General features: G+C 47.4%; 2 protein-coding genes across 2 annotated transcripts in view; one reads left to right on the top strand and one right to left on the bottom strand.

Moving 5' to 3' along the window:
- Ankrd27 (ankyrin repeat domain 27) overlaps nucleotides 1-9,961 on the top strand; it is a 51,884-nt gene extending 41,923 nt beyond the window's left edge. The window contains exons 23-29 of the mRNA XM_032893849.1: nucleotides 112-309; nucleotides 1,377-1,496; nucleotides 4,047-4,208; nucleotides 5,795-5,918; nucleotides 7,261-7,339; nucleotides 7,531-7,603; nucleotides 8,749-9,961. Coding sequence (XP_032749740.1) covers nucleotides 112-309; nucleotides 1,377-1,496; nucleotides 4,047-4,208; nucleotides 5,795-5,918; nucleotides 7,261-7,339; nucleotides 7,531-7,603; nucleotides 8,749-8,979 — 987 coding nt within the window. The 3' untranslated portion in view covers nucleotides 8,980-9,961. The remainder of the gene's footprint in view (nucleotides 1-111; nucleotides 310-1,376; nucleotides 1,497-4,046; nucleotides 4,209-5,794; nucleotides 5,919-7,260; nucleotides 7,340-7,530; nucleotides 7,604-8,748) is intronic.
- A 1,890-nt stretch (nucleotides 9,962-11,851) lies between these two features.
- On the bottom strand, nucleotides 11,852-17,229 carry Pdcd5 (programmed cell death 5). The gene is made up of 6 exons (XM_032893848.1): nucleotides 17,028-17,229; nucleotides 15,899-15,936; nucleotides 14,169-14,230; nucleotides 13,437-13,528; nucleotides 12,275-12,346; nucleotides 11,852-12,021 (listed from the first exon to the last, which is right to left on the bottom strand). Exons 1-6 carry the CDS (start codon nucleotides 17,091-17,093, stop codon nucleotides 11,974-11,976), a joined length of 378 nt encoding a protein of 125 aa, XP_032749739.1. The 5' UTR covers nucleotides 17,094-17,229; the 3' UTR covers nucleotides 11,852-11,973.
- Between the last annotated feature and the right edge of the window lie 883 nt (nucleotides 17,230-18,112).

Genomic DNA, 18,112 nt, shown 5'->3' with positions numbered 1-18,112 from the left:
GGCGGGGAGGGGAGGAGCAGGGAGGTGCTTTACATCCTCCTCCTGCCCCTCGCCCCCGGCCCAGCCTCCTCAGTACTAATGCCATTCTTTTACACCCTCTGCCTTTTCTAGAAACTGGCAAGGATCCCTGCCAATGGGCTCAGTGTGAATGTGACCAACCAGGACGGCTTCTCTCCCCTGCATATGGCTGCCCTGCATGGCAGGACAGACCTCGTCCCCCTCCTGCTGAAGCATGGAGCCTACTCAGGTGCCAGAAACACAAGCCAAGCCGTCCCGCTCCACCTGGCCTGCCAACAGGGCCACTTTCAGGTATGGGCCCCACCTCCTGGGCAGCAAAATAGCTGCTTGGTTTTGGCAAGACCCTCTATTGGTGACGGTGCACTGGGGCTATGCTGGGGGAGGCCCAGAAGGCAGAGCAGTTCTTTCCTTCCCACAATGGAACGGCTGACCTGGGGCTGGTACTAGTTCCCACCATGACCCTCCCCCAACTCCCATTCAGACTGGGTGGCGTAGCTGTCGCTGTGCTTCTGACTACAGCAACAATGTGTCTCCTCTGCCAAGGTGCTGGCCTCTATACTGCCTTTAGATCTATGCAAACTAGCTTAGTATTTTATAAAGTATAATCAAGGCCTTATGTAGCAGTTCAAGACAGAGTTTTGCAGTTACTAACTTTTTTTTTTTTTTTTTTTTTTGAGACAAGGTCTTAGTATGTAACTCAGCCTGGTCTCAAATTTTATTTTTGATCCTCCTGCCTCAGCCTCTTTTTTCTTTTTAAAGATTTATTTATTTATTATATATAAGTACACTGTAGCTGTCCTCAGACACACCAGAAGAGGGCATCAGATCCCATTACAGATGGTTGTGAGCCACCATGTGGTTGCTGGGATTTGAACTCAGGACCTCTGGAAGAGCAGTCAGTGTGCTTAACCACTGAGCCATCTCTCTAGCCCAGGCCTCATGGCTCTTGAGCATGGGGTTTATAGGTGTGTGACCTCAGATCTGGCTTTGAACCACTTCCTAAAGTGCATTTTCTTTGGGAAGTTTTCTGTGTGTTTGTTTTCCTGTGCTTTTAGAAGTTCCACTGTGGTGTTTTAAAGGCAAAACCGCATCTCTAGTCTGCATCTCTCTTAGATGTCCAACAGACTGCTTCCCACCATGCACTGGGAGCAATGGCTGCAACTCTCCTTAGGTAGCGATAAAGGTGGAAACCCTAGTGCCTGGTACCTCATGGGCACAGAGCAGACCCCCACACATGGGAATGCCCCCTGCCCCATTCATTACTCATCCCCTTGCTCCAGAGGGTCCGTTCTACCTGAGAGGAAAGATTTCTTTTCCTAAGTCATAATTAAGACTGAAGTTTTTCTTCTCTGGACCAGGTGGCAAAATGTCTCTTAGATTCCAATGCAAAACCTAATAAAAGGGACCTCAGTGGGAACACGCCCCTCATTTGCGCCTGCTCTGCCGGCCATCATGAAGTCGCTGCACTGTTGCTACAGGTAAGAGCCCTCCCTACCACACCAGGCCTTTTTTTTTTTTCTTTTAAACAATTTTTGTGTTTATAGTTTTTAAAGATTTATTTTTATTTTGGTGAATGCGTGTTTTGCCTGAACGTATGTATTTATGTATGTTTGTGTGTGTGTGTATGTGTGTGTGTATGTATGTATGTGTGTGTGTATTATGTGTGTGTGTGTATGTATGTATGTATGTATACCATGTACATGCAGTGCCTTCAGAGGCCAGTAGAGGGCGCCAGAGCCCCCGGAACTGAAGTTAACAGGCTATGGTGACCTGTCTAATGTGGGTGCTGGGAACTATATCCAGGTCCTCATCACGAGTAGTGCACACTCTTAACCACAGAGCCATGCAGTGCGAGTTTTGGAATTTCGGTGTTGATAAGAGTCCTTGGGGTTGAAAACTCCAGTAAGGAATGTGGGGTCCCTAGTCTAAAAAAAAAAAAAAAAAAAAAAAAAAAAGTCCTTGGTGGTTGAAAACCATTAGAGGAATGTAAAAAGTTATTGGACCAAGTGGAGCGCCCTATGGACATGGGTGTACAACCAATATTGGTTCTAATGTGTACTGTGCTGAGAGCATAGAACAAGCTATTGCTCAAGGGCTGAGACCCCAAAATTCCCCAGGCTTCAGTTGTGGCAATTACGGTCATTTGCAAAGAAATGGTGACCAAGTGCCGAAGGCCTCAGCTCCCAAAATACTTGGATACTTGGTGCTTTAATTGGGAGAAATTTGGTGGTTAGCAACAAAATTGTGAACGGGCCATCTCTAAGGTCAGTGTCCTTTATAAATATAAACCAAAATAAAGGCCTAGGCTTCTACGCTGAGGGCATGCAGGCAATGTGACAAGGGCTGCCACTGGACCAATGAGTGTAGGTCCAAGAGAGATATCCAAGGACATTTCTTACCATGGGGGAAACAGCCTTGGGGGGCCTGGCTTGAAGCCCTGCAGCAAAAAGTAGAAGCCGGTCACCTCTTATCAACCAGGAAACAGTAAGCAAACAGAAAAACCTCAACTCTCAGGCAAAGAGAGACCAGCTTATAGAAAGACTATGGAATTCAACATCCTGTGTACTGTATGGATGTGTTAACATCGGAGTGGGAGCCTGGGGAAGTTTTGCTGTGGGGACGTGGATTTGTTTCTATCTCTGGAGGAAATGGAAAGCTATGGATGCCACCAGAACTGATGAGGATCAGAACTGAGCAGGGGAGGTCTTCTGAAAACCTTGGCCACTGATCCGAAAATGTCTGTTTATGATTTCCCACTACACCCAGCATAATTAATGACTTAAAACAGAAAGGGGGAGATGTCGTGAGAATTTTGGAATTTTGGGTTCTTTAAAAAACATAGGAATATTATGGTTCTGTTTTACTCCCAAGTGTGGGACATGGGGCTGCTTCAGATCATCCACAGCAGCTGACTGTAATTCCTCGAGCTCTAGCAGGGGCGTGATTTTGTCAGCTGCAGACAGTTTCCACGACTGTGTGACATTTAGAATTCAGAGGATATATAAATGCCAGGGCCCTGAGAGGCAGGGTGGGCTGTTGGTTGTTATTGGTGGCGGTTTGTTAAGTAGTGGTGTACCAAAAAAAAAAAAAAAAAAAAACACACAAACAAAAAAAAAACACACACATACACATATTGGAGGAAAAGACAAAAAAAATCTAACTTGAGACAAAAAAAAAAATCTAACTTGATTTTAAAAAACAAGTTCTAAGAATTTTACACTGAATCGCACACCCAGGAAGTTCAGTTTGAGGCCAGCCTGGGCTAGATAGTAGCACCATCAAAGATTTTTTTTTTTTTTTTTTTTGAGACAGTCTCACCATAATACCATGCCTGGAACTAATGAGATCAGTGGTGTTAAGAGCACTGGCTAGTCTTTCCTTTTCTTCATATTTTTTTCTTTCCTTCCTTCCTTCCCTCCTTCCTTCCTTCCTTGTCTTGTTTTCCAAGACAGGGTTTCTCTCTATATCCCTGGATGTGGCTGTTCTGGAACTCATTCTGTAGACCAGACTGGCCTTGAACTCAGAGATCTGCCTGCCTCTGCCTCCCAAGTTCTGGGATTAAAAGTGTGCACCATGCCCGGCTTATTGGCCATTCTTTCCATTACCCACGTAGTGACTTACAACCACCTATGCTCCACGGTTTCTGGCATCTTTTTTGGCCTCCAAAACCATAGGGCATACACACTACGCACCTATATTCGTACTGGCAAAGCATTCATACACATAAAATAAAAATAAGTGTCCTTTAAAATGTGGATGCCCTGTGCTTCTCGCCTATAACCCCAGTACTCCAACCTCAGGATGGGAGGCGGGGACAGGAAAATTGGCAAGATCTCCTCACATTCAGTAGAAGAGCAAACGTAAGAGAGACCCTGCCTCAAAAACAACCAGGAGAGATCAACTCCCAAAACGTTGATTTCTGTCCTCTGTGTGTGGTGTGATGCGTGTGCCTCTGCCATTAAGCGAATTTTTAAAGTTATTTTGTAGCGAATGGTCACACGGATCGTGCTGTCCCGTTTCTCCCCTAGCACGGGGCCGCCATCAATGCTTGCAACAACAAAGGCAACACGGCCCTGCACGAGGCAGTGATGGGAAGGCATGTCTTGGTGGTGGAACTGCTTCTGTTTTATGGCGCATCTGTTGACATCCTGAACAAGAGGCAGTACACGGCGGTGGACTGTGCAGAGCAGGTGAGGGAGAGCGTTTGATGGCTCAGGCACCTCCACGCTCCCTGAAGCACACGGTGGATTCCTTGTGTTCAAAGCAGATGGGAGATCCCAACAGCCAGGTCTTCGGTGTTCCGTGCTGAGCTGAGTGAGGAAGCCAGACGTCGGCAGGCAGGGCTAGCTACGTGCCATTGTCTCCTGGCTGGGCATGCGCAATGTGTCAGTGCTCATTCTTCCTGGGGTAGCTTCAAAGGCCTAAGGGAACGTGGGATACCTAAGAATGGCTACTGGTAGACGCCTAGGCGTGGAACACGCAGATGCTGTCACAGCTGAGAAGTGGTAGGTTAGACATTGTTCTGACTTTGCCAGCCCCATAGCATAATGGAGACTTTCGGTTGTGGATTTAAGTTCTCAGATTCTGAGAGAATTTAGATCCCCCCAGCGTACTACTCTCTCCAGTGCAGCAAGTCAGTCGTGGAGAAAGAAAGTTGCTTCCCTCTGTTCCCGTCTTCATGGTGACTCTTGGCTTTAAACTCCAAATAGCCCAATAGAGATGTTAAAGTCACTATAAATCCAACCTAATTATATGCCTATTTAATTTTAAGGGCAAAGTCACGGCTCAGTGGCAGAGCCCCTGCCTAGAATCCCCAGTGAGGGGCGGGGGGCGTGGCTCAGTGGTAGAGCCCCTGCCTAGAATCCCCCAGTGAGGGGCGGGGGGCGTGGCTCAGTGGTAGAGCCCCTGCCTAGAATCCCCCAGTGAGGGGCGGGGGGCGTGGCTCAGTGGTAGAGCCCCTGCCTAGAATCCCTAGTGAGGGCCTGGGGGCATGGCTCAGTGGTAGAGCCCCTGCCTAGAATCCCCCAGTGAGGGGCTGGGACGTGGCTCAGTGGTGAGCCCTGGCCTAGAATCCCCCAGTGAGGGGCGGGGGGCGTGGCTCAGTGGTAGAGCCCCTGCCTAGAATCCCCCAGTGAGGGGCCGGGTTAGGGTTCATTGTGGAGCCACCGCCCATCATGTGCAAGGTCCTGGGTACCATCCCTAGTACCTCAGAAAGAAAAAGTTTCAAATATTGTCTCTAGAGATTGGATATACTTTTTAAGAAAGTACGTTAGGTGACGAGGTGATGGTGAATTTTAGGTGTCCCTTGAATGGGTTGAGGTGTCTGTGAGGGTCGATGACACTTAACAGATAATGCTTAGTGTTCCATTTGGTACTTCCTCAAAGACGGAGTGTGTTCTGTTGCGGTTCGGGTCGGGCTCCTGAGCAGCTTCTTGATAGCCATGTAGTAACTGCCTCTACTGTAGTTACCCCAGTGTGTGTAGTAGCTGAATGTGCAGGTCAGAGCTTCTAAATGAAGAGTGCAATTCTTTTATGAAACAGTTTCCCTGTTGCCCTGCCTTGAACTCCCGAACTCAAGCTACTTCCGAGCCTCAGGTGCTGAGACAGTAGCCACGTCCTGGGCCCTGATGTGTTTTTATTGTCGTTTTGTTGTTGGGGAGATATTTAGGGAGGGGCTTCAGTGACAGCAGTATGGACATTTAGATGGGAACCCGAATGATAAACTGCAGAGGAAACAGTGAAACGACTTAGCGACACTTTCCCTTTTAAACTCTAGGACTCAAAGATAATGGAGTTGCTGCAAGTCGTGCCAAGTTGCGTTGCTGCTTCTCCAAACAACGTCGTTGTCGTCGAGGAGACAGAGCACGAGGATTATGTGACTGTGGAGATCAGGAAAAAATGTAAGTGCTTCTCAATTCTCAACCTGCCTCCATTTGGGAATTCATGGATAGGTGGTGCTTTGGGGGGGGGTGCGCACGCACATGTTTGAAGGTGTGTGTGGATGTGTGTTAATGTGTATGTGAGTGTGTGTGTTAATGTGTGTGAGTGTGTATGCGTTAGGTGTCTGTGTCTATGTGTGTGTCTGTGTGTGCGCACGCATGCGTGCACGTTTGAAGATGTGTATATGTGTTTGAAGGTGTGTGTGTGTATGTGTTAATGCATGTGAGTGTATATGTGTATGAGTGTATATGTGTGTATTTGAAGGTGTGTGTATGTGTTAAGTGGTGTGTTCCAAAAAAAAAAAAAAAAAAGAAAAGGTGTGTGTATGTGTTGTGTGTGTGTATGTGTTAATGTGTGTATGTTATGTGTGTGAGTATATGTGTGTGTTAATGTATGTGTGTGTATTTGTTAATGTGTGTGAGTGTGTGTGTATGTGTGTGAGTGTATGTGTGTGTTATGTGTGTGAGAGTGTGTGTGTGTGTGTGTGTGTGTGTGTGTGTGTGTGTGTGTGTGTGTGTGTAAGTGGGAGGTCATCCTTGGCTGTCATTCCTCAGGAGCCACCCAACTTGTAGTCAGAGAGTTTCCCATTGGGTTGGAGCTCCTGGGGTAGGCTAGCCTGGCTGAAGACAGGATTCTCTGTCTCTGCTTTTGTAGTGCTAAGATTACAATCATGCACCTACCACTGAGCCACACTCCTACCCTCTTACGATTTTTTTTTTAGTTATGTATATATGTGCATGTCTGTGTGTGCACATGAGTGGAGATGCTCATGGAGTTCAGAGAGGGCAGCAGATCCCTTGGAACCGGGTGTGTAGGTGGTTTCGTGTCTTGTAATCCAAAGCTGTCATCCTAAGAGTAGAGCAGCGTCTGAGCCACTGAGCTCTCTCTCCGGGCCCTCTTGTTTTCGGTTTGCAGGAGCACCAAGGGTGATCCCTGCCCAACACTGCCTGGAATGAGCACTTTCCTTTTAAAAGGTTGTTTAAAAAGAATTCTGTTTAATGAGCTTTTCAAAATTGAGTATGAATGCAGATGCAACAGGTAGAAAAACCCACTGGGATTCCTAGAAAATCCCAGAGTGGATTTGCCGTGACTGGCTCAGGCTGTGGAGCGGCCCTGTAAAGACAACTCTGTCTTACCCGGGTTTGCCTGGCAAGGAATAGTGGATTGTAAATGCAGAGTTAGCACTTAGCTTTCTCACTTTCTGTACGCTAGGAAATCAGGGAACGTGTGTGTGTGTGTGTGTGTGTGCACTACAAAGTCACCTTTATGAAGTTTTCGGCTGTTTTGCTGTTTTATTCACAGGGAACCCCAAAATGTACAACCTGCCAGAGGAACCTTTTCGGAGACAGTTTTGCCTCATTAACCCAGGGGGGCGGTTCCAGTGAGTATCTATCTATCTAGTTCAAGTTGACTTTGGTGGGTTTGATCCTGGGATTGGCTTCCGGGGATCCCTGGACATGTGAGGCTTTAACTGCTCTTCCAGTGCTGCCATCTTGTGGCCAGCGGGCTTTAGGTCATTACCCAGATACTTAACTTTGCTTTGATTAATACTTGGTTTGTCTTATATCTCAGGGAGAGGACGAAGTCAAGGGAGACTATGGGAAGGGATAGAAGTGTACCAGATCTTACCGGAGGTCTCCAGGAGGTGAGTGATTACACAGTAGGGGGGCTTATGACCTAGCTTTAAAAAAAGTAATCGACCAAGGACGTTTCTCAACAGTCACCTTCATTTTATTATCTCCCTGGTGGAAAGAATTAGCAACAGTTAAGACTTAAGCTCTACAGTGGCTCAGACAAGAGTGTGGACTTGGGAGTAAGTTTACAATTACAGCTCTGGACAAGCGTGGTGGCACATGCCTTTAAACCTAGCACTCGGGAGGCAGGAGCAGATGGATCTCTGTGGGTTCAACAAAGGGAGACCCTGTCTTTCGTATAAAATTACAGGTCTGAGCTGAGAAAGTCATGGAGATGTGGGAAGTCATGTATGTGGGAAGCTGCAATTTGGTGTTTACGGGAAGCAGACTAGGCCAGGGTTTATTGCTTTTTTAATATTTGAAATAAGGACAGCGTAGATGAAATGTTATAACACACACACATACACACACACACAAACACCCCACACACAGAGAGAGACAGAGACAGAGAGAGAGAGAGAGAGAGAGAGAGAGAGAGAACTGTTCCACTGCAAAGTGAGGACACTCAGGAACACATACCTTTCCCAAAGAACGGACAGCACACATCACGCATGCCACCAGGTTTGCTGGGACAAATGCACAAAACTTACAAATGGTCGTTTTTAGAGACTTTATGCTATATAGCGTGACAGATTTAGCGTCCCACCCTCTTTTGAGCAGAGTTTCGTACTTTAGTGCAGATGATCCTCAAACTCATGGGAATCCCCCTGCCTCAGTTTTCCAAGGGCTGAGGTTATCGGTGTGAACTGCCGTGCCCAGCGTGCATCATAAAATTCGATTTCATATGTAGCTTTCCAGCCTTGCTTATATCCTGCTCCTGGACGTACATCAGCTCCGTCAGTCAGGTGGCCCCTGTGGCTGTGTGACAGCTGCCCTTCCCATGAGGTTTCCTTGCTGGAGGGAGCAGCAGCAGCACATAGGATCAGAGATTAGAAACTCACAAAGCACTGTCTGCGTGTCACACAGGGCACTATCCCATGGCCACTGCCTGTGGGGTTCTGAGTGCATTGTCCGACACCTGTGGGAGGAGGGGGCACGGCCATCCTGGTAGTTTAAAGCACAGTGCAGCCATGACTAAGTTTTATCTTTTCTTCAGCCAGAGAAGCAAAGAGTCACAGGGAAGCAGAATGATTTGTCAGACCAGAGCAGGTGTCAGACCTCTGAGGAAGGAAACAAGGGGCTACCTGGGAGGCCTGTGCCGAGACAGGCTGTTCCAGGACACCGGCCGATGGTCCGCAGACACACAGTCAATGACGCAGCCATACTTCAGGTCCCAGAGGTGACTGGCCACCTGACCACCCAAGAGGCTGGTGTTTCTCAGTCTTAGCAGGAAGGGACTGGAAAATCTGCTGCTGAGACACGAGTCTACAGTAAGATGGGGAGCATGAACCCGTGTAGAGCTAAGTATACGTTGAACACCCAGCTTGAGGGACAGCCCCTCGGATTTACCACCCTCTCCTCTTCAAAGCGAACTAACACACTTGAATAGGAATGGGAGGGAGTGAACGAGCCCTCATCTCAGCATTTGGGTTTCCTGGTCGCCATCAGCTCTGACCTCCTTTGGCTGGAAGGTGCTAAATGTCTGGGAAGTGGATAAGGGGGAGCCTTATATCCGGGAGAAGTCAGAGAAGGAATGCCAGTTACGGAACGGTGGATGCCAGGCAGAGAAGCATCCCGTCGGGATGACGGAACGGAGCCTGGGAAACACTTGAACTGGAAGATGCCCGAATGCTGTTTTGATGTCCGTCCGAGTGAAAAGGACCTACCATTCTGCCTTGTTCTACACCACATGTATGGGAAAAGTTGGCCGTCACTTTCCCAACAACACAGACCCCTGGGTCACTGCACGTTTACCTGTATCCATTTCTGCTCACTCTCCTTCCCGTTAAGAGCCTCCCGACACAGCATACCTGACGATGGTTACCAGAGAGCAGCTTTGGCACACCTTATGTCTTTTGATTCAGATTCAAAACTTACAGCACAAACCAGGTCGGAGTTTAAGTTAGAATTTGTTGCCATTGATTCCTTTTTATAACTTTCTATAGATTCTATTATTTTTTTATGTTCCCGATCCTAAAGTTGCAGACATGGGTTCATCCTGAGTCCCGTTTTCAAAGGACTTTGTAAAGGGGAAGTGGTTTCGTGCACATTATTGGGAATACTTGTGAATGTATAGAAGGGAGGGGCTGATTATTTTTCTATAAAGTAATTTATGATTTCTAATTTTCTAATGTGCCTTGGATATGTGCCAAATGATGGAAAAGAAAACAGTAAACTTTGACTCTTGATTGTGTCCTGCCATTTTTAAATTTTGTTGTGCAGTTTCTTCTGTAAACCTGTTGTTAGAATTTCTCCCTACGGGAGATGAAATTTGCCTATTTCTTCTAGGATCCCAATGACAAACCAGGATATGATTACTGTGGGAGACCTCTGAGTTTATTAGGGCTCCTTACAGAGCAATGAGAGGTCACACTGGCAGGTCAGTAACCAGCCTGAATGCGTCTCCTGCCTGTGTAGATGGAGCCCATCCCTAGTCTTTCCCTGCCACTCTGGAAATGCTCTGGCCCCTCCCTGAGGCCGTGTGCAACTTCTGGACACAACTGGCTGGAGGAATGGGTAGGCATTCAGCTGAGGGTCCCCTGATTGTCTCCCCCAGTGGGCACAGCTCATGTGGTGGTAGTGGTAATTTGGCTCAAGGATAGTCCTGCACAACACCGTGCTGTGTGGAAACAGTCCTCATGGGAAGGATAGTCTTTTTTTTTTTAAGGGTGACCGGATGCCACCTGGATCACTCAGAGCAGACATTGCCCATCTACCTGCTCCAGGTTGACAGGCCAATGGCATACACAATTCGAGTACTCACACAGAGAGAGACCTTTTCAGGTGACACTTAAGTTGCCTTAGCAGGTCTTGGACCTTTGCTCCGATCCCCTCAGCTTCCTGAGGAGCTGGGATTGCAGGCCTGCACCCACACTGGGGACAGGAAAGAATGACGCAGCTTCCTGATAGAATGAGTGCGATGCTCTCCGTTTGTTTACCTTTCCCCCACTTGCCACTTACTGAGAATGGGTGTGTGCCTGCTTCTCCATCTGCGTGCCTCATGCTCACTTAGGCAAAAGAGGGCACCAGGTTCCCTGTGAGGAGAGTTACAGGTGGTTGTGAGGTGCCCTGTGGGTGCTTGGAATCCCAGATCAAGAACTCCAGTGCTCACAACAGCTGAGCCATCGCTCTAGCCCTTCCTTTTTAACAAAACCACTTTCCTGATGCCTCGTCTCTGGGACCTCCAGGTTTATCAGTGCAGAGACTCTCGAGAGGCAGATGCACACATTTGAGGGAAGTGTTTCCAGTGTGCCATTGCACACTCCTCAGGCAAGGTTCATCTCTTGCTAAATCACTGGTGAGGAGTAGAGTAGTTTACACCAATTACTCTTCAAAGTGTTCTCCGTTGCTTTTCCCACTTAGAGGAAAACCTGAAATGGCCATGAAAACTGAGCAATGTTCAAATCTGTGTTTACAACCCCAGGCGCTGCCAGCTTCACGCCCACAGGCACCTCAGCCAGTATGGACATCAGGACTGGTAACTGTACAGAACCATGTAACGAAACTTGCAGATGTGTCAGGGGTCTGTTCATTTTTATCACGTATGTGTTTGCTTATAAGGGGGTTCGTGCGTAGGTTTCTGAGGCCAGAGGGTTTCTGATCCCCTAGAGCTGGAGGTCCAGGTGGTTGTGAGCGGCCCAACATGGGTGCTGGGAAAAGACCTGGTGTCCTGTGCTCACTTAGCCGTCACTCCTGCCTGCTCCTCTAGTAAACATGTCACTGTCTCACTGTTCAACAGCTGTGACAGGGACATCCTAATTATTTTGTATAAGTACTCTAGTCATTTTGGATCCGAGTGATATTTGATAATATAAACCCAACAGTTCTAAAAGACAAATTAAATCAAAAGCTGGGCCTCTGACGGCCACCCGCAGGAAGAGGAGCCACCCCTGCCTTAAGAATGCTGGATGTGCTCAGATCTTAAGGTTGATTCAGATGCCAGGGGTTTCGCTCCCTTGCAGTCTCCAGCCGCTCAAGCTGTCCCAGCTGCCAAGGACAAGCTTGCATTGCCACCCATTTAAAAGCTCTTGGTAAGAAGGGGAAATCATTCAAAACGCACATCTTCCTTTGAAGTGCCTGGGATTCTGAGACACCCAAACTGTTTGAGTTTGAGGTACAAGTTTATTTTTTTCAAAAGGCATATAGACAGGGAACAAAGTAAACATTTACAGGTAGTAACTGTCCTAGACCTGCTCCGTGGGTCTGTCTAAGCACGTCCTCTTTAGTAATCGTCATCTTCATCCGAGTCCATTACTTTTCTTCTGTTGAACTATGGGGAAATTAAAAGAATGTCAGACACTTTATAAAGCCTCAGATTTTTGAAGTAAAATACTACTCAAGAGAGCTTTTGTGTGTGTCTTTGAAGAGGGGTAGGTTAAGAGGCTAGAAGTGTTAACAATTACACTCTTTCCACATAGCTGTTCCCTTCCCAACCACATCACAGAATCAAGGTGTCTAAAGGCTCTTAGACAGCTCAGGCGACTGGAAACACCACCTCCCCTTCTGCCTCGCCCCACACTTACTTTCACTGTTGTTTTCTTTTCTGTCTGTTGGCTGACTTTCTCGAGTATTTCTATTAACCCTTGTTCTGACACCTATAACCAGAAAGAAAAACAATTTCAAAACAACCACATCTCTGAGCAGACCAATCACTCTAAGAGCTCTCCAAGGAGTAGAAGAAAGAAGAGAGGGCTCAGGAAAGTTTAAGTCCACCTTTTGTCGCTGCTAGCAAGGCAATGACAACCACTGTGTGAAAGATCACAGGTACAGATATGCTACCTCTGCTCACACCACCCTAGAGGCAGCATTCTCAAAATAGATCCAGTTCTTTCTAGCTCCAAATGCAGTCAGGGCTGTGAGGCCACTCAGCCTTGAGGACTAGACTTCCCAAATATAATCCTCCTGGTCTCTCTCTCACCTCACACACCTCTCACCTCACACACACACACACACACACACACACACACACACACACACACACACACACACACACACTCTCTCACACACACACACTCCCTTACACACACACACACACACACACACACACACACACACACACACACACACACACACACACCTCTCTGTCTCTCTCTCTCTCTCACACACACACTCTCTCTCTCTCTCTCCCTCTCTCACATACACACACACACACACACACACACACACACACAACCAAGGACATCAACTTCCCCTCACAACTACAAAATCTGCACACAGGTGCTATTTTAATTGATACTTACAAACCCTATTTCCAGTGCAGAACAGTTTAAGCCAGGAGACTCCCAACAGTCACTGGGTCACACTGACACAAACAATGTTCCACACAATGCCAGGAAAGGAGAAAGCCAAGCATTTTTGGACATGCAATCTTCACTTAAGCTACACAGTGCAGTGATCATTCTCTTCTTTAAAAGGTTTTTGGAGCCAATAAGAGTTCTATATTCAAATATGGAAATTACTTGGTGCAGCTGATTTTTTTTAAGTTTTAAGAATTCATGTGCACGAGTGCTTTGCTTCAAAATATGTGTGTGTGTATACACACACACACGCACACACACCCATGTACATGTGTGGAGACCAGAAGACAGCACAGATCTCCTGGAGCTGGAGCTGCTGAGCCACCTCCCCGCCCCAGAGCCCAGGCTTCCTGCTGTGGCCCACGCCCCTCAGACAGTCTGGGCTCACCTTCCCACTCAGCTGTCCATACCGGGCCATCTGTATAAGGTAGTTCTCCACTGCTTTCGTTTTCTCAGGCTTCACAAGTGCTAAGTTACTTACTAAAAAAGAAAAAGCAAAGAAGCATGGAGATTAAATGCACCAATTATACTTTTAAACTATCCACCGACACTTCCAAAGTATTATTTCACAAGCTCACGTCTGCCAACAGGCAAAAGGCAGGTAAGGCAGACAGTGTGGCTAGGCCTTCTAAGACCACAGAGTTCAGCCACATCACTCACTGGCGAGAGGGAGGGCCAAGGTTAAACTTCAGTTCTCAGTTCTCATCTCCATGAGTTCCTGCTTCTGATAATATACAGCTACCTCTTCTAAACATGCTAGTTTATTCTGACTGGCTCGTCCTTTCCTTTCTACAGTTTTCTTTTTTAGATTTTATGTATGAAAACTCCAGACATAACACCAACACCTAGAATACACTCAATCCCGTGTGCCCATCACCATGACAACTCCTACCAACACTCTTGTGACTGACTTTGTTCCAGAGTCAATCCTTACAAACTTTTCTGGCACCTTCGTAAGGAACAGTGTTTCAACTGTAAAAACAACCTCTCTCCAGATTTATAAAGGTCATTCTTCTTACAAACATTTGCTCTGATCAGAGCAGTAACTTCACGTAGGTATCTACACAGCCAATTACCGCAAACCAATTTCATGGGAATAAAAGAAATTGAAGATGCTTACACCTGGCCCGGGCCGACTGATCCAGAACTTGGGCTAAGATACTGTTTCTCATTTCTGCTTCCCTACAACAGAACATAGGTCATATGAGGTTAGAACTAAGCTGTCAGCATCTGAGTGTACAAAGCATTTATTCAATGCCTCTTTTAAAAAATCTTAACCTTTACTTATTTATCGGGGTTTGGGGTGGGCACATCACAGTGCACATGTGCAGGTCATAGGACAATTTTTGGGAGTCAGCTCTTTCTTTTCACTATGTGGGTCCTGAAGCTTGACCTCAGATCGTCAGGCTAGGTGGCCTGTGCTCCTCCATGCTGAGCCATCCTGCAGGCCACTGAGAAACTCCTGTAGTTCACAGACTATATGGCGCTAGGTGCCTTTGCCTTCCAGGAGCCAGCTGTGGATGTAAACCTACCAGAATGGCAGGACACTATTTCATGAAGCAGTATTCCAGGTCAGTGACCATCACCAACATTAAGTATCCAGCGTGACACGTGCTACAGGCCTGAAGAGGAGTCTCAGTAATTAGACAGATCAAATGTACTTTCTTTAGGGAGGGCGCAAGAGACCTATGGAGACTCTGAAAAACTGTGGCCCAGGCAGAACCAGATCCTGTGTTTCTTCCTGAATACTCAAGTAGGAACTGTAGCACGCTGCTTTCAAACCTTTTTGGAGACAAGGTTTAGCTACGGAGCTCAGGCAGGCTCAGAATTCACTATGTAGCCAAGGCTGGTCTCAAATCCTTATACTTCCGTCCTCAGCCTCCTGAGTGGAAGGATCTCGGGACTGCACCACCACCACTCTAGGTAGGAGACTTGAAACATTTCTCCAAGGTAACCATCCAAGGGAACCCATTACAGTAGCAGATATGGTCTGGCAGAATTAAGGGGCGGTTGGTTGGGGCTGGTTATGCCCACTATCAAGGACTCACAGAGCCAGACTTCATTTATTTCCTAAGGCCACCTTCTCAAGAGTTCCTGCATCTAAGATGCTATGGTCTGTGAGATGCACCAGCCTGTCTTTGCCAAATCAGTGACTGAACCCAGGGTTCTGCATATGCTGGAAAATGCTTGACCACTGCGCTACATCCCAAGCCTCAGTATATATATATATCACTTCAACACAGGGTCTTGCTAAGCTGACCAGGCAGGCCTTCCCAAGGAGTTGAGATGAGTGGCATGAGCCACCACTGGTTTTATGTGCTCAAAGAACAAAAGAGAGACCCTCGATGAGAAATCCTGAGTGGAGAAGGAAAAACAGCCTCCTCTGAGAATATGGGCTTAAAGGGGTTAACCTTGCAGGTTGCTAGAGGGAGTAGGGAACAAGGGACGACCTTTGTGCTCAGATCTGAAATACACCCCCAAAAAATGGCAGAGGCAAAAGTAGGGTGTGATGTAGTCCTATCAAATGTGCACTCGTACTAGCAGGAGAGTCAGTTAGCATTCACTGAACACTTACAGTAAGGCCCCAGGTCTAGCATCCCTATGAGGTAATGCTATTGTTTTGCTCAGTGAGCCATTAGGCAGAACTTCAAAACAAGGTGTTACTGGAACTCCATGGGTGTTTGTTGAATCAAACTAAACAGGGAATTACCTTCACAGGAATTAATATAAAATCATCACTAGGTTCTAAGATTAAAAATCACATACCAATTACAACTACTAAATAAAAGAGGAAAAAAAAAATCCATCTATGAAACCATCCTTCCAGAAAGTTCCAATTCTAGCCCATACCTTTGTTTTGCTTCCTGTTGGGCTGCATCACCAGGATCCTGAAAAAAATAATTTTACCTTTTAATGGAGTGGAACTTTAAGAGGAAAACAGAAGGCATGGCAGGGGTGGGAAAAAAGTCGGGGTGAGGCACATTTGTAACCACAGTTAGCACTTAGGACACACAGGATCTCAAGTTACCGGCCAGCCTGGGTTATGAACAGAGACCCTATTCAAAATAAGGTAAAATAACAAATAAATGAAAACAAAAATAAAGACTTATTCCATTTTCCTTCTGCTATAATAGCTTCCCGAGGTGGAAACTGGGTCTCACAGAAATCAATGAGTCAGTTTCCATTTGCAATGTTTTCGTTTTATTAAATTATTAATAAATAATAATTTTTATTAAGGAAGGGCTGAGGATAAAACTCGGGGGAGGGAGGGTGTCCAGCACGCTAGGCAAGCACTGTGGCCCAGGCTACTCCCACCCCCAGTCCCACATTTACTAAGTGAGGACAACCTTCTAATTCACAATCTAATAGAATGTTTGAGAATGCACACATTCCTGGAAAGGCCCAGGTATCATGGAGTCCAATTTTTACCAGTAAAAAGACTGGTTTAAAAGAGACCCTGGCCTGGCACGAAGGATGCTGGTTCAAAGGGTGCTGCCACTGAGGCCGCCCACCATCGCTAGTGTTTGTCCCAAGGCAAGTTTACAACCCGCTACTCCCTCCTAGACGGCACGGCAGGGGTTGAGCACCATCTCTGGAGTCCGAGGTTTGACTCCCGCCTAGGGACGCGCCGTCAGAGCGGCGTCCTCCGCACCAGAGCTCAGAAGAGTCCCCTCTATACAGCGCTGACTTCCGGCCAGCAAGACCCAATCCGAGGACACCCCAATCCCGGCGGGGCTAGCTTGAGGCTCGACGGCAGCGAAAACCGAGACTTGGGGGTGACTCGAGGGCGCGCACACCCCAACCCGCACAAGCCTCACGTGGGACCCTACGGGAACCGAGGAGGCTGCGACGGCCTCCGGGAACACCCCAACCCCGCCCGTGCACACGGAGCCATGGGATTCCCCGGAGCCTGTGGCCCACGAGCAAACGCTGAGAGCCTTTGCCTGGGGTGAGGGCGTCACCCCTCCCGCTCGCTCACTCCGTGCTTGGCCTGCAGCTCGGCCAGCCTCTGCTTTCTCAGCGCCTCGAGTTCTTCGTCCGCCATGGCCCGGCTGTCCAACGTCGCGCAGGCGCAGCGGCCGTCGGGTGGTCGCGCAGCCGCACCGGCCCTCCGGTACACTCGGTTGGAATCGCTTCAGCCTGAGACTCGAGCACGGCGCCTTTTACTGCGCAGCCGCGAGTGGTGCTCAGGCATCAAGAATCGAGTTCCGAGCTGGGGCTGCCCCGCCTCTGCCAGGATGCCTTGCAGAGGACCGATCTTGCGATGATAAAAGGTGCAGAACCTCTCAGAGGGTGCGTTAATATCCCCCATCCTAATGATCCCTAGAGACTGGCGATGGCACAGTTCAGCAAAGTGTAAACTCCTTAATCGACTCCCTGTCTGCCTTACCCCCACCCCCAGGGTCTTTGCTGAGGAGATGCGATGTGTGCCTGTGAACTCTAGCAGTAAACACACACACACACACACACACACACACACACACACACACACACACACTCCCGGTATAGGGTGGAGTGGGTGAAAAAAAAAAAAAAACCAAACCACTCAATTCTCCACTCCTGTGACTTGCTTATGGTGTATGTATTTTAATTTTGTCGAATGTAATCTAACCATTTTCATAATTTTTAAAAAGTTAATTTTTAAGACATACACATACATACACACATTGGGGGGGTTGGGGGGATGAGTGTGCTTGAGGAGGCAACATCGGACCCCTGGAGCTGGAGTTCCAGACAATTGTGAAGCACCCGATATGGGGTTGAGTATCAAATTATTCTGGTTCTTTGGAAGAGTGATAACACACATTTAACCACTGAGCCACCTCTCCAACCTATATACCCACACCCACACTGTTGAGCAATGACCACTCTCTATATATAACTTTTTCACCGTTACAAATTGGTACTCCGGGTTGGGGATTTGGCTCAGTGGTAGAGCGCTTGCCTAGCAAGCGCAAGGCCTTGGGTTCAGTCCCCAGAACAAAAAAAAAAAAAAAAAAAGATTAAAAATGCTACAAATTGGTACTCCACGAACAAAATAGAAATTATTCGCTATTCCAGATT

Source organism: Rattus rattus, chromosome 2 (genome assembly GCF_011064425.1).
Source record: "Rattus rattus isolate New Zealand chromosome 2, Rrattus_CSIRO_v1, whole genome shotgun sequence".
Lineage (NCBI taxonomy): Eukaryota > Metazoa > Chordata > Mammalia > Rodentia > Muridae > Rattus > Rattus rattus.
This window is presented reverse-complemented; position numbering and strand designations above follow the sequence as displayed.

What these genes read in the sequence shown, in the direction of transcription:
- Pdcd5 (XM_032893848.1), bottom strand. Translation starts at nt 17,093, where the DNA reads ATGGCGGACGAAGAACTCGAGGCGCTGAGAAAGCAGAGGCTGGCCGAG. An exon ending in AGCTGCAGGCCAAGCACGGA is followed by an intron (nt 15,937 to 17,027) that starts GTGAGCGAGCGG and finishes TATTTTTTTCAG; the next exon opens with GATCCTGGTGATGCAGCCCA. An exon ending in AAAAGAAAACAACAGTGAAA is followed by an intron (nt 12,022 to 12,274) that starts GTAAGTGTGGGG and finishes ATTTCCCCATAG; the next exon opens with TTCAACAGAAGAAAAGTAAT.